The sequence below is a fragment of the Notothenia coriiceps genome, unplaced genomic scaffold (assembly GCF_000735185.1).
Source record: "Notothenia coriiceps isolate Sejong01 unplaced genomic scaffold, NC01 NC01_scaffold00037479, whole genome shotgun sequence".
Taxonomy (NCBI): Eukaryota; Metazoa; Chordata; class Actinopteri; order Perciformes; family Nototheniidae; genus Notothenia; species Notothenia coriiceps.
Genome location: NW_011370180.1, coordinates 215,204 through 230,633, shown reverse-complemented (window position 1 = coordinate 230,633; position 15,430 = coordinate 215,204). Strand labels below are relative to the sequence as shown.

The window sequence follows — 15,430 nt, the reverse complement described above, 5'->3', positions numbered from 1 at the left end:
ATGGATGTTTTGATAACGTTTTGTTGTGAAATACAGCCCCCATTCAGGCTACATACTCATCAAGACCTTTCTCTGTATTTTGTATTCATTCTTTTTGGACGCAGGCGAGAAAAACTAAGTTACTGTATATGGCATTCAAGGTAACACAGGGTTAGTAATTGATACACAAAGTATTTTAGGGTATTTCTTTAACATTACATTTGCACCTATAAGCAATTAGAGTTGCCAATGAACCTATTGCTGCATGTCTTTGGACTGTTTGAGGAAAGATAAAAAAAAAACAGAAGCCTTCACTTACATCACCAGCAGAGGGTGACACTGATCCATCACAGCTACGAAGCCACTCACAGGAGTCTGTAGTGATTTTCTTTTTTTTCTCCAACTTGGGATTTTATGATATGTGCTGAACTTCTTCCCTTTATTTGACTTTTGCTTAGCAGCTCCTCTGTCAGTCAGCACTCTTTCCGTCAGCGTGTTTACTCAAGTATTCTTTCTACCAGATGTGCACAAACACTGATGCTTTTTTCAACTTTTTTCATCATGTTCCACAAGATTGGAATGTTGCCAATTTGTTAAACGAATTACTGTATGTACTTGGCAGTGTGTTGAGGTACATATTATGCTCTAGTCATGTATGCTTAGGTATTTTTGCACTGCTATCGCATAGCAACAAGTCACTCTAAAGCCATGTTTGTAGTGGTGTTCATGGAAACAGGGAGGACCGCTTAGGGTGTATAGGAAGAGTGCAAAATAAAGCCCATTGAAATTCAGGGAAAAGTCAGGCTTCAGGTTGTAAGAGGGACCTGTAAAAACATTACTTTAACCGTTTTGCTTTCCTGGAATTCCCTTTTTGTTTCTTATATATAACATATAATCTCTTATAAATAGATTGTATGCATATAGATTTGCATACAACATAAAATAGTCCTTATCTGTACAAGAAAATACAATATTATGTGTTTCTATAAATATGACCAAAGTAGATGCAACCTTTTGTTGACAATATGGTGTTAATTTAGCTTTATCATTTTTTTTAAATGGTATGTATTGCTGCAATGAAACTGATTAGAGCTTTCCAAAAGCAGCATGTTGCTATCCATCCACTCCAAGCTAAAATAATCAAGTCCTGCTGTTGAGTGTGCACACAGACATGTGCAATAAGCATCCAGTATATGGCCTGTTCTTATATTTTCTCTGTCAGCATGAGCTTGAAGGGTGCGTCTGTTTATGTACACCGTGGGGTGCTTGAAGGAAAACATTCATCACGATGAGCAAGCCGGGGTGTTATTCCTCTGTCACTCCCTTATTATTCACTCTCACAGATTCCTTCATTCATCAGCAGGATGCCCAAGCTTACAGTGAATTCAAATAATGTGTTCACTTCACCCTGTTTTAAGATGGGCATATGACCTTTCAATGGTATGCAGACAGCATTGTTTGTGTTAGTTTAGCCACAAAGTCGGCAGCCAAAGTGTTTCCCATTGCTTGGCGCACAGTGTGATTACTGACGCCCAGCCTCTGAAGCTCAATAAGAGGATGACACATCTGGCTTAACTGTTCCATGATTAGACAACCATTTATTTAAAGAAATGATCTCACAGGAAGTAGTGACTATATCATTTAGTCAGCTGGTAATAAACATGCACGCTCACAATGACTGGGTCCTTTGACTCATAGCACCAGTCAGAGCTGCAGTCCGGGGGTCTGAGATGACCCATTGTAGAATAACTTGAACCAATCTCTGTTGCTTAGCTGCAGTGAACAAAGATATTACCTTAAAATAAAACTCTGTACAACAAGTTCACATACTCTATATCTGATTGTTCCAGCCCTTAAAAGCCTTTTTATAAATAAATTGACTTGCACAACATTCTCCTTTCCTTGTGCATCGTTTTATAAACATTTCACTGTGATTCAGGCACAGGAATCTTTGTAAACTTATACACATTAGAATGAAGGTTCTTAGAGTTTGCACAAGGTACAGCTGTGTTGATATGTGATGGCAGACCCTTAAGTTTGCCCAGTGTAGGAAAGGGGCTGCATAAAATGTCAGTTTTGAAGCGAGAGAAGCAAACAGCCCCTGCACAGTTAACTGAATCCAGCACAGTGTGTGAAGGCAGAGGCCTCACTCCATCTGCAGAACCTGGCGAGTAAGAGCAAGAGAGCTTTTGGCCTCTGGGGATTATTGCCAACAGCCTCTTCTATCCCGCCTCTCAGCCTTGTGCTATCCATGTCCACCACAGCACTGTACGCTTCGGGCTCCCATGGGCCCGGGGCTCCAATCACTGGCTGCCCCTATACGGCTGTACCCTCCCCTGCCTGTGGGCTTATGTTCTGGCTCCCTCCTTCTCTCTGCCTGCAAACGTGCCTCTCAATTGTGGAGGCTGGCTCTTGTACTCCAAAGGGGCCCAGCAATCGCTCCACTCCTCTCACTCCTCAGGATTCAGGCTGCAGCGATGAAGGAACTCTTGGCCATGCTCATGGATCCATTTGTTTGCCACTGAAAGATACGGAAAGATGCAAACTATGTTTTAATATCTTAAGGACACAAGCACTGATAAATTAAAGTTTGATTGCCTTTTCTTTTAAAAGCTCAAGTGAGTAGGATGTAGTGGATTCTAGCAGTGAGGTCAGAGAGTTCAAACCTACTTAACACCCTTTCTTCCAGCCTTTTACAAGCATGTCGGAAAACCTACAGTGGCCTTGAGGTATAATAAAAACTGCTCCCGTACACATTTAGGGCTCATTGTAGGGTAACTACTATTGTTCATTTAAGGTGTTTATTCATGAATGATATATTAGTAACAAATACAATATTCAATTTATTCCATTAATCCCTCGAAATCCTAGACACTACACCTCTAAACATTTCAATTATTCAATTTTAAAGCCTTAAATGTATTTCAGGTTAGGTCTATGGATTCAAAAAACAACAACACAACCACCAAATACTCCTGCAGCTGCTTTGTGTGGGTTCATATCATTGTGCTGGCTTGAGTGGGTCCCTAACACACATTTTGGGAGTTTGATGGTCTGGGCCAACCAGAAGCAGATGTTCAGCTTTCAGGATGAGGTCTGAACTGCACTCTCTATCATCTCTAAATGCATAATGCAGCACAGATGTTGCCTAACGGTTGTAGGTCTACATTTGCTCCTGTCTAGGAGGGCTGAACACTGGAAATAGACTGTGATAATGGCACAAAATGGCAAAATCTGTCTGTATGAAAACATGGGCCTGATAAATTGCTCTGGTTTACTATCACATCATACGGGGTTTACTGACTCTTACCCCACTTGTCCCCAATAAGCACTGGGCAACCAGCATGAAGCGTGTCTTCGTTCCCTTGACCATTTCTATGCAGATTCCACCAGAAAATGGCCGCTTTCTGCAAAATAAAAAACAAGGAAATATAACTTTTTATTAGCTAGGGAAGTAAACCATTTTAGTTATTGACTAATCTGACCACTTCTTTCTCGGTTAATAGATCAATATTTGTATCCAAAGTACTGAAGAATGGCAATCAAATTTCACAATGTTTAAAATGTTGGCCAAAAAGTACAAAAGATAGTTTGCTTACTCTTATTTGAAACACAGAAAAGTAAAAAATCCTCCCCATAGATAGGCTAAAAGGCTATTTTAATAATAATATATTAAGCTTGAAAATAGCTAACCTATCTCTGTTTATCAAAATAGATTTAGTTTTAACCTGGTTAGAGCTTATCTTGGTTAAAGCTGAATGTCAAGTATTGTATAAGAGCTCCTGCAGTTACAGTATAATATTAGTAAGTATTTAATTTCAACAGTTTATTAAGATAATTTGTTTCAGTATAAACAACCAGTAGGTGAAATCTTACTAAAATGTAAGGTGAAACCCCAGGGATGTCCTGATAAACCTTATGCTCCGGCTCAATTCATAATCAAAATACAGCCTCAACCTCCACTGAGTCTCAAATTTACAATAGCAGTACTGTGTAGGATAAAGAATCTCATGGTTGTTGTTGCTATGGTCTGACCCTTTAGCATTTTGACAGCTGCTCCATAGAATGTAAGGGGGGGCACAGTGTAAATTGAAATAGTCTAGCTTGAGGCAGAAATGACACAAATATGCTGCTTAGACATTGGCAGAGTGTTTACCTCCACGACTGGAATACTGAAGTTGGCGTAGATGAAGGCTGTGGACCCACCTGCCTCTACCGAGCTGAGCTGTGGAAAACGACATTCCTTCAGAGTTGTGTCTTGTGTTTATGCGCTTGTGTTGTGAAAAGCTTCTCCGTCTGCTGCAGTCTTTTAAATAGCCCTGCAGAAAGCCATTCTTCCACTTAAATGTTAAAATGAAATTCTTAATAATGCTAAATGTTGCTAAATATATAAAATAGGCAAAGAAGGCTGTTATTATGGAGGCAAAAGACGAAAAATAGAGTTTGGTTTTAGTTTGTTGCATGACAGAACATCTGTAAAAGTGTTTTTTATGCACTGAGGTCACGTCTAAGCTGTGTTCTCAGGCAGGTTGTTCCAAAGTCTTGCAGCACTCCTGGCAAAGGCCTGACCTCTATGTCTTTAATTTAGACTTTGGAGCAGGAGTAACAGGATCCTGCCCAAAAATCTCTGGCTGCTCTCTGGGTCACACAGGGTCAGAATATGGTGAAAGTGAGAAATCACTTACATAAATCATGAAGGTTGCAACTCGATTCCCAGTTTTTAGCTTGAACACTGGACTTGAAGGCGACTGGAAAATGTAAACAGTAATATATCATGATAATATAGTCTATAGCAATATAATAAAGTTTGTTTAAAAAGTACAACAACTTACTGTAGCATGGTCAAAGTGCGGCTCATAGTGGCCTCCAATCCCATAATTCACAACCTGGAGGTACTCGCCATATGGATGCTTCACATTCAGACCTGTGAGCATGGAGATCTTCTGGTCCAGCTTCCCAACTGTGGAGTGGGCTGAGTCCTTCAGCCATGCACTAGAATAAGAATTATGTTTAACAACTACTCGAAACCATGAAAAAGTTACTTTTTACATAATTTTCACACTGATAAGTTTTTAATTTAATACTAAGGCAAAGGTAAGTCATTTTCACCTCTTGCTGATGCGGTACTCTGCTGTTGCTTGTTTCTCTCCAGCTGCCACCACAGATCGTCTCAACTTGTCAGCAAAGATAAAAAACAATATTTTATAAGTTTGTATTTGTTACAGCAGCCAAGCTTTAATGTCAAGCTGCAGGCCCTGGCAAATGTGAGTATTAGCATAAAAACCTGCTCCAATGACATAATTGTAAATTACTACATAATAATAAAAAGAGCAGATTAAGAGAGCCGAATTTATGTTCTTTTATGTTTCTAAAATCGTATGCACACTAAATGTTGATGAAAGGGAGGGGTGCTCCATAGAGTTTATATTTGGACCTTTTTCACATGTATGCCAATTTCCAATGTGAACATAAACTTCTACAATGTTATTCTCTCCTAAAAGCTTGTCAAACAACGTTTCTGATTCATTTTCAAACTCCTGATGACTTCCAGATACCATATGGCTGAGACACGTTAAAGTCTAAAAACGCACAGAAGAGAGCATTAATGGTAAAAAAAAAACGGACAAACAACTTATTATTCCATAAATGTATTATCAAGGAAGCAGTACAGTATATGCCAGGTCAGTGAACTCCACACAACAGACCTGTGTTAGAGGCTGAATGTGAAACCTGCCTATGGTTAGCGAATGCTCCAAACGAATGCTGTTTGGGCCTGTTTACAATAAACCCACAGGCTGACATAATGATGAAATAAGTACAGGGGTTTCCATCTGAGCACAGCATGGAAAATTCATTGAACAATGCCAAAACCTCACAGAAGCTATAGGGACCAATTGAGTTAGCCCACCAAATATTCCCTCAAGTAACAAGTCAGTTCTGAGGACGATGCACTGCAGCTTTCATTAAATGAGCAGAGAAGTGAGTTTCACTGAGATACTGAGGTTCCATCAGAGAGGACTGAATATTTAACAGTGGTGCACAGTGGGGTTATTTGGACAGTTTGAGGCGCTCAGCCAAGTTTTTGTAGTAATGTATATCCCTCATTCCTTTAAGCCTAGCTAAACGTTGGGAAGCAGACCAACTCTTCCTCCATAGGATCTTTCCAGTAAGAGAAGCCTAGCAGAGACCCACTGCAGAGCAGATTCTCAGGTAGTATGGATGTTTACAAAATATGTGTTGTTATAGGCACCTTTTTACTAATTTAAATCTTGATTCAAGACAATGAAGCACAATGTTGTTACTTGGCTTCAAGCTTATTCCCCTTCTTCGATGCACTCTTTAAAACAAAAAAAGAATAATCAGCTAAATGTAAGTTTTAAAAGAGCAAATATTCATTATGCAAAATGCCCCCATTTAGTGAGTGTCCTTAACTACAGAACCAAAGCAAATGTACTGTAGGTAATCACTGTTCACCACTGACAAAGACAAAAGCTTTCTCACAACTTCTCAACATTTAAATGCGTCACTGCATGCCTCCAAAAATCATCTCAGTGCTCAAATACTGACAATTTCATTGCATTTTTAATTTAAGAGGAATGAAAAGCTAACATCATGGCAGATGTCCATGTGATACCAACAAAGCCAACATCAACATAGGAAAGTTGCCTGCTAGTAGCTACATAGTAACCTAAATAGACACTAACAAGGGCCATTACAAAATAATATCCCAGGGTAATTTTAAGGCAATTGGATCTTCACTGTTGGAAAACAATAGTAGAAATAGGCCAGACTATTCAATGTGAGACAAAAGGGGTGTTTACATGGCAATAGCAAAGTGTTAAATCCAGGCGATTTTCTAACGCTTTTTGTTGATTTTGACTGACTTGAACTCTTGCTGTTGTCATGAAAACATATTTCCAGCCTCGTTTTTGTGAGTCCTATGAGAGAAAACTCTTCAAAACAGGGGATTTCAAAACTATTTCAGATTCTAATTGGATTAAGTAAAAAATGCAGTATTAACTGAAAAAACATGGCTTTTTTCCTTAGTTCCTATAAGGATGACGTATTGGAGAAACATGTTTTTTGGTTTAACCCTCAAGTGATGAGGAAGATGCACTTACTCCTGCGTGAGCGGTGATCTTGATGTCCTCAGCCTCTGTGTCAGTGATGAAGTTGTGGTACAGGACCACATACGGCTGCAGGCTCAGCACTTCACGTCTCACTGGCAGCAGTAGCAGTCCAGGATTTCCATTGGTGAAGAAGTCGCAGAATAGTCTGGGGTTTTTAAAATGCATTTGCTGCAAAGAGAATCAGACATCTGAAGTCCATTAACAAGAACAAAATAGGAATTTTCTTTTCTTCTTCATCCGCAAACAATTGCTTATAGCTTAGTTCTTTTTTTTCCGCAGGAGCTTCAAAGAATTATAATATTGATAGTCTTTTTATGGTCTAGGAAATATCCATTACAAACTTACATCTTAATAACATTGGAGCTGAAACTCCAAACTGTTGTCAAATTTGATTACAACATCTTAACAAATATTGGTTGGATTGCCATGACATTTGGTATGCCATCATCATGTAAGAGTTTCAATTCATCCAATACTTTGGTTTATGACCAACTATACATTACATCACGTCAGATTCAGTTTTACTTTGTAGCTAGATAGCCAATATTGGCATGCTGACACACAAAACTGAGATGGTCATTGACATAAAATACATTATCATAAGCGTTAGCATTGTCATGGGGAGCATGCTGATGTTAGCATTTAGCTCAAATATCCATATAAGATCCATATAAACTGAATTCTTTAACATAACACATCCAGCATAACTCAATGCTGACTATACCTGATATTTTTTTCTAACATAGACTGTACAAAGACAAACAAACAACATATGAGAATTTAGATTAATTGGTATAATCCATCAGGGCCATCTGCTATTGAAAAAGCAGATTTCATTCCATTGCACATTTGCTTTAACACTTTGCTGTATTAACTAATCCGTGATACCTTCCAGTTAATTTGCTAACACAGTATCTTTCAGAATGATAAATTGTGATGACTACCTGAGAGCCTTGGGTCTGGCAGAGTGTCTCGTAAGTGTCCCTGGTCCTTAAATTATTTGAGGTGGGTCTCTTCAGACCATGGTCTGTGATTGATAAGGGTGGGCTCCTAACCAGCAGCCTCTCGTATTTCTCAACATTCTGCAAAACCCTTCCATTCATTGGATCTGAGAAAAAACGAGTAAATTCTGTACATTATACTGGGCATACTTCTTAGTACTGTCAGTTCAGGCAAGTTCAAACAAGTCATTTTTGTAATGCACCATAGACAGGGTTAAAGGAAAAGGGCAGGTTAAATAAAAAAGTATTACCATGATGCAGTAACTCCTGGGATAAACTGAGAGCATAGGAGATGTTTCCCGTCTGAAACAATGAGAGGAATTTAGGGCAGGGCAATCTATCAGTCAACTTCCAAATGTATATTTCCAAAGTGTCCTTCTACTTACTTTAAAATGAGAGAAGGCCAGGTGATCCAGAGCATCCTCTAAAGTGCCTGCATTCTCTGGAATCCACTCGCCTCCTGCGCCCCTGAAGAGACGCACCGACTCCTCCAACCACTGCACCGAGTGGTAGTAGTCTTGCTGCTCGTAGGCCACCTGGGTAAAATAACGTCAGGGTTACAGCCAGTCATTCAAACGGTGGCTAAAGTATTCCCCATGTTTGGTAGTATTCAGGCTCTTAATAACTTAATGTCACCTGGCTCTGGTCCATATGCACTCATGGGTTCCAGGTTTGATTATTGACCTCTTTTTAGTGACATCTAATTAGCAGTAGTCAGTTAGCGTAAATTAAAGCCCTAGGCAGCAGCTTTATCAGACCAGTTTCTTTAACCAGTTGTATCTGTTCATTCAGCTGGTGTTGTCACCCTGCCAAGCTTGATTTATTTGGCTGCTACATAAACGTATTATCTGCGCTGGAGATGAAGTACTCCACATGTGTTTGCTTCAGTTGGAGTCTCCTGACTGTCGCTGTGATCCCCATGTCTTTAGGGGAAATGTATACGTCGCTGCTGAACGTGAAGCAGGCGATCAGCTGCTACATAAAGACTTGGCATCTTCCACTGATGGCAGGTAGGAGGAATCCATAAATGTGACCTAAATTACAGCCAATAAAAAAACTTTAAACATGAAACTATGCCATTAGATGAATATAATCCTTTTATTTTGTACCTACTTAATTATGTCTGTGATTTGTTTTGATGCTTTTTGTGGGTGCTGTATTTTTTTGTGTATCTTTGTTTTTATTTATTCTGCTGTAACCTTACGAAAGAAAAATATTGATCTTCATGATGATGAGATTAGCGGTTTAAATAAAGTTTATAATAGTCGGTCCAATAGTCCAAAGCCAAAGAATGTTAATTTACTATGAATTCTTTTTGGGTCAACTCCATTTTGTCGACTAATTGATGCATCTCTGGATTTGTTTGTTTTTTAATAGTCAAACTGCTCCACAGTGAGCATGTCAATCTAAGAGAGTACCCCTGTCTGATTTCAAGCAACTACATTGTGGATTGTCTGTTGATATAACACCTTGATTGTTTTTACACCGAGAAAGTCTTTACTCGGTCTGAAACCTGTTTTGTATCTGACTTGACTTGATGAAGTAGGTGCTGACTACAGGCTTGACAGCACCCACATAAAACAGGGTGCCATGTGTCTCCCCCATCACAGATTATATCCACAACCCCCTCCAGACTGCACACAAACAAAATTCCAGTGTCGCAGTAACCCCCCCAAAAACACACTTACAGACCTATCTTCCCCAACACACACAGTTCACAACATTGCAACCCACTATTTGGGAGCCGTTAGTCTCTAAAGAACCAATTGATTTTCAAAAAAAGCTAATTTCTGCATATCTCAGAATAGCTTGAGGGCAGAATCGCCGACAAACTAAAAACGTCTGTCTTTTAACCCTGCTGGTTTGAGTAACAGTTTAACGGCCATATATATTCTCAGAGTGGCAGCTTTTTCACTTTGTTAGTGGTTAAAGATTCTCTCAGATAATCTCAGCCTCAGTACGAGTAAAGACAAGCTCAGGCTCTTTGCTCCAAAAGCTTCTGCTTAGTGAGATAATGTATTTTCCAGGCAGGAGAACGTCTCTCCCACACAGTGCCCTGCCCTAACACTGTACATAACACATTTAATTTATAGCTGGGAAAACTTTTTTTTCTTTCATTCTGCTTCTGTATGTAATAGTATATTCATCTTCCCATGGAACGGATTCCCAGGCACGCAATGGGAAGAATTTCACTTTTTCCATACATGACTGTCTGGATTCCCACCACACAATGACTGACAGGTTAGGAATAAAAGTATTTTGCAGACCTTTAAAATGGGATGTTTATCAGGACCGACATTTTCTTCTGCATTTTAGGATTAATAGAGCCCATAAACGGGCAATAGAGCAATGAGTTACTGAAGAACTGCACTTAAAAATAATTTTTTACATAAGCCTTCCGTTGCATAAGCCTACTATTTTACATCACATGATACAAATTCTCCATTTAGTTTAAGAGGTTACACATTTTTTCCTCAACAACATTTATTTGCAAGCTGTTACTGGTTGATTTCCAACTTTCTTTTACAAAAAAGGTGTATCTAATTATGACCTACAGTTATTTCAGGCAGATGGTTTCATTTTAAGTGTTTTGAAGAGAAATCATCTCAAAAATATTTTACCAAAAAGTTAAGTCAAGTTTAAAAAAAACACACAGAAATGTGTGTCGCAGGACTGTGTTTTTTTCCCCACTTTCCTCTCTGATTAAAAGTATCATGTCCTCTCAGAATTATCTTGGGACTCTAGATTGCCTCTCTCCTAAGCTACCTACAGGTGAAGGCTATATAAATGGTAAATGGACTGTACTTATATAGCGCTTTATCCAGTCTTTAAGACCCCTCAAAGCGCTTTACATACTACATGTCATTCACCCATTCACACCCATTCATACAGAGCAGTGTACCTTACTCTAGGACCTAACATTCACACACATTCACACACCGTTGGCCATGCCATCGGGAGCAACTCAGAGTTAAGTATCTTGCCCAAGGATACATCGACATGTTGACTGCATGGGCTGGGATCGAACCCACAACCTTCTGGTTGAAAGACGACCACACTCCCTCACAGCCACACTCGCCCTATAAACCAACCAGTTCCCCATTGATGCATTGTTCAAATCTAATAACATCATATATAGCCTAAAGATACGTATGTCAGTGGCGACTTTTCTGCAGATTATCTTTCCACCAAGGCTAATAACCTAAAATCAATTGGATGAAGCAATACACGAAAATAATGAATTGTGTACCTTTCCAACCAGGAAGCAGTCATCCCCCGACAGCGGGACAGGCACCGCAGGCCTGTAGATATCAATAGGCTGGCCTTCAGTCACTCTCTGGAAAAGACCCCTTACGAGGCTGGCTACCTGGAGAACATACACATCCTGCAGCCTCATCAGCCCCTGGGCGGCCCCCTGGAGGTCTTCCAGTTTGGGCAGATCCGCCTCTTCCTTCTCGTAACTGGACCTGAGGGCTGGACAGCAGAGGGCCAAAAGGTGAGTTTGGGGGGTTGGGTGGACAGCTGAGAAGAGGAGTAGGGGGCGTTATCACCACCAGATGTGTCTGTAAAGAAGGCAGAGAGCCAACCTTGTGTGTTCTCCTGGGCTTCGTTGCTGTGGACTACGTTCAGCCACTCTGAATGCAGCCGCTTGATCAGGGTGAAAGCCACCAGAGGGTTGGCCATCGCAGTCGCCCGGCCTTTGTAAAGTTCAGTGTGCAGGTCTGACACTTTGGCATAAAAGCTGCAGGGAAGATTGTAGACTGTGGTTACAAAAAGGAAGAAGCGACTATGTGCTCACATAGTCTCACCTGTTGCAGGTGAGGAACCTTAAGGCGATCTTGAAGAACAATACAAATTGGTCATAGAAAATAAAACGATCCATAGGAATATAGAACAAGACCTTTTCAGTGTATTGTAATTTGGTTCAAAACAGTATAAACAGTGATAAAACCTTGCACTTAATATAGCCAATACACTGAAATAAACAACAATGCATCATAAAAAGGACTGAAGAATAAGGAGAAAGCAGTAAAACCAATGGCAATGAATGAGAATAGCCTAATAAAATAAATAAGTGAATAATGACTATAGGCCTACACATCACATCACTAAGGGTTGAGCGTTGTATATCAAATGAGGATATAAATTGTTGTGCCACAGAATAATATAGAGTTAGACTTTTTAATATGAAAGAAGGAAAGATACATCTGCAGCTTTTAGCTATGATCATCATTTTTACATTATTGAAACAGATGAATAAAGCTGATGCATGACATTACACATTTTCCAACCTCACACCACAAAGATTTCATGGTCAAAAAGGCTGGAAGAAACGGTTGAATCATGGGCATAAAATGGTTAGAGGTGAGTGTATCAGTCAGCCACGTACACACATAGACATCAAAGTGGGCTTGAGCCCCTGCCCTTTTTCTTCCTCCAGAGAAAGTGCCCTTGAATATATACAGTATCTACTGCTGTTTTAAACAGTAACTTCATAATTTTGATTGTTGGCTGCTCATTTAATAACTATTAATTGTACTAGTTTGTTGTCTGCTCTTGTGCTTAGTGAATACTAAAGAAGACCATTTGTAGAATTCTGTTGAGTATTAACAATTGCGTGAGTGTGAGGGTATTAAAATTAATTGGTCAGTAAGTCAGACATGTGCAACTATATTTAACTTTTTGTTTTGAAACATTTTTTTATAAATGATTATGGGAACTGCCCTTTTTCTCACTTGAGCCCCCGCCCCCCAAAATGTCTGTGTGTGCACGTCCCTGGTATCAGTCATGACTCATAGTGTTTCCAACCCAATAAAGGTTTTTTGACTGGAAGAAATTGTGCTGATAAGACCTTCATGTAAAGAAACACTATAGCTTACATTGTGTTATTGTAAAGAAATACATCTCTTTAAGATGGAAATCAGTTATTAACTGATCATTTATTTAGGTGGTAATGTTTTAGTTTGTTGGGCTGAAGTATTTTTTTTATATATTTGTTAATAAAATAGCAGATTTCAAGCTGTTGGTCTAAAGATGGGAAGATACAGTATCATAGTTAAACTGTGGATGAGCCACACAAATGATCACAGTCTTTTATTTGCTCATTTAAAGAGACTTTCCTTGAACTGTGTGGCTGTGAATTAGTCCTTTAAATTTCACNCAATTTATCATGGGCATACAGGCATAGGCGTGAGGCTCAGGTTTGGGAAGGCTAAATAACTTTTTTTCACCTGACGCAAAGAGATCAACTCAGTGAAAGCACCGGCTTTCACTGAGTTGATCTCTTTGCGTCAGGTGAAAAAAAGTTATTTAGCCTTCCCAAACCTGAGCCTCACGCCTATGCCTGTATGCCCATGATAAATTGCCTTAGCTAAACCTTGAGCTAACTTATCCATTAGCTAGTAGCCTACCTTAGTTATATTTGTTATTGTCTTTTAGCTAATTAGCTGTAAACTCGAGGCACTGGCAGTTTAGTAATTTGTTCATCACCAGTCACCTTCAAAATAAGCCAAGAAAAGCCGGCATAACATGGGACAGTAAAGTGGGAGGTGCTGCTACCTGTCTGTCGGAACTTCACAGTCTAAACTCCCGACCTGATATTTTGTATTCAATCAATATATTTTTGGAAAGGGAAACTGTGCGCAAACAGCAGTAGATATATATTAATTTATAAAACAAATTAAAAAGAGGGAAAAAAGGGCACTTTCTCTAGAGGAAGAAAAAGGGCAGGGGCTCAAGCCCACTTTGATGTCTATGTTTGCACGTGCCTGCTGCGGACCTTCTTAATCTACCTTCTTTGTGGGCCCCCTTCTGGTCCAAGCACATGCCTGCCTTGCCTGTCGGAAAACGACGCCCCTGTGTACACACACATTCAATACATACATACAGTATGGTGGCTTGAACTAGTGGGAGAAATGGCACTGTTTGTCTGTAGCCAATGCCTTGAACCTCGGCAAAAAAGGCATTAGAAGCATTAGAAAGTCAAGGTAAACTTGCGGTTAACTTGCGGTCTGCAATGTGTGTCACGCTCGCGCACACAAGTAAATATATATGGACGTTCATTTTCACAACGCGTCAGACACAAGAAAATATACAGTAATTTACATCAGAATCAGAATTCTTTTTTTTTGTATAATTTTTATTTTTTATAATGGGACACAGGGTTCGGTCCGGAGTTTCAGAAGCCCTGCTTTAGTGCATGTGTGGCGAGTTAGACTGCATCATCCTACTGATGCTGTAGGATAAATACAACATATTTCTCATCATAAAGCTGGATGTTTGGGCTTGCCATTTACAGAAAGACCGCTCCAGGATGCAGGGCAAAGGTCAAATTCCTGTTTCAGGGACTATATTTGTGTTTTTGCCTAAGGAGGACTGTTCTGTTCCACCTCTGGAAATAATAATAAGCTTAAACTACTTCTTCACTCCAGGTTCAGTCTTCATATCAGTGTACTGTACGCCTGCAGGGAAACAGTCAAACCAGTTTGACTGGAGAATAGTTCCTGTCATCTTTGTGTCCTCAAAGTAAACAATGTGCTCCTTCAGCAGCTATTGGGGCCTTGGGTGTTAAATTATGAAAAAGCTAAATTAAAGCTATAGATTTAAAGGAAATCCAGGATGTAGTTATTTCTAGTTGATGGTTTGTATTTTAAATATTTAATTCAAAGGCATATAAAACCCAGACAGTGCCAAAACACAGTTCTGCTCCTGTAACCCAATAATTTCCCAATTTGGGATCTCTATCTATCTATCTCTCTATCTATTTGTTGTCCTAATTCAATAAAATATTGAATAATTATCAAAACTGCACCCTTGTTCAGTCTCTAAGTTGTTTTAACATCCTTGTGTTGCATCAGAGAAAAACAAGCGCCTCTTCTTGTATCACAGGTGCAGGAATCGGTACTAGGATAATGGCGGGCTGCACCACCGGGGCGATGGCGGTGACCTTCGCGCAGCCCACTGATGTGGTGAAAATCAGGTTCCAGGCTCAGAGCCGCCTGCTGGAGAGCGGCTCTGTGAAGAGATACAGCAGCACCTTCGATGCCTACAGGACCATCGCCAGGGACGAGGGCGTCAGAGGGCTCTGGAAAGGTAACTTGATGTTGGGAAAATGAATTCCTGTTGCAAAGTCAGTGAAAATCCTCAAATATTAAGCAGCACTGCAGTGATTTTTACATTTTAGAAATCAAGTTAACATCCTCGACCCATATTTTTACATCTTTTGTCAATGATGTTGAACCTGAAAAAAGCCCCTCTTTAAAGGTCCCATGTCATGCTTTTCTTGTTATTACCCGTCCCCTTGTGTCTGCCAAGGCACAC

The 15,430-nt window shown here is 39.8% G+C and overlaps 2 protein-coding genes across 2 annotated transcripts in view; one reads left to right on the top strand and one right to left on the bottom strand.

Annotated features, from left to right (window-relative positions):
* Nucleotides 1–1,550: 1,550 nt before the first annotated feature.
* On the bottom strand, nucleotides 1,551–11,993 carry p4ha3 (prolyl 4-hydroxylase, alpha polypeptide III). Its single transcript, XM_010797096.1, has 13 exons — nucleotides 11,920–11,993; nucleotides 11,698–11,852; nucleotides 11,361–11,584; nucleotides 8,497–8,646; nucleotides 8,362–8,413; nucleotides 8,054–8,217; nucleotides 7,101–7,277; nucleotides 5,089–5,153; nucleotides 4,812–4,971; nucleotides 4,665–4,727; nucleotides 4,136–4,204; nucleotides 3,290–3,386; nucleotides 1,551–2,500 (listed from the first exon to the last, which is right to left on the bottom strand). The coding sequence occupies exons 1-13, from the start codon at nucleotides 11,991–11,993 to the stop codon at nucleotides 2,430–2,432; spliced, it is 1,521 nt and encodes a 506-aa protein (XP_010795398.1). The 3' UTR covers nucleotides 1,551–2,429.
* Nucleotides 11,994–15,000: 3,007 nt separating this feature from the next.
* The window catches only part of LOC104967585 (mitochondrial uncoupling protein 2-like), a 2,485-nt gene continuing 2,055 nt past the window's right edge, over nucleotides 15,001–15,430 (top strand). The window contains exon 1 of the mRNA XM_010797081.1: nucleotides 15,001–15,202. Coding sequence (XP_010795383.1) covers nucleotides 15,022–15,202 — 181 coding nt within the window. The 5' untranslated portion in view covers nucleotides 15,001–15,021. The remainder of the gene's footprint in view (nucleotides 15,203–15,430) is intronic.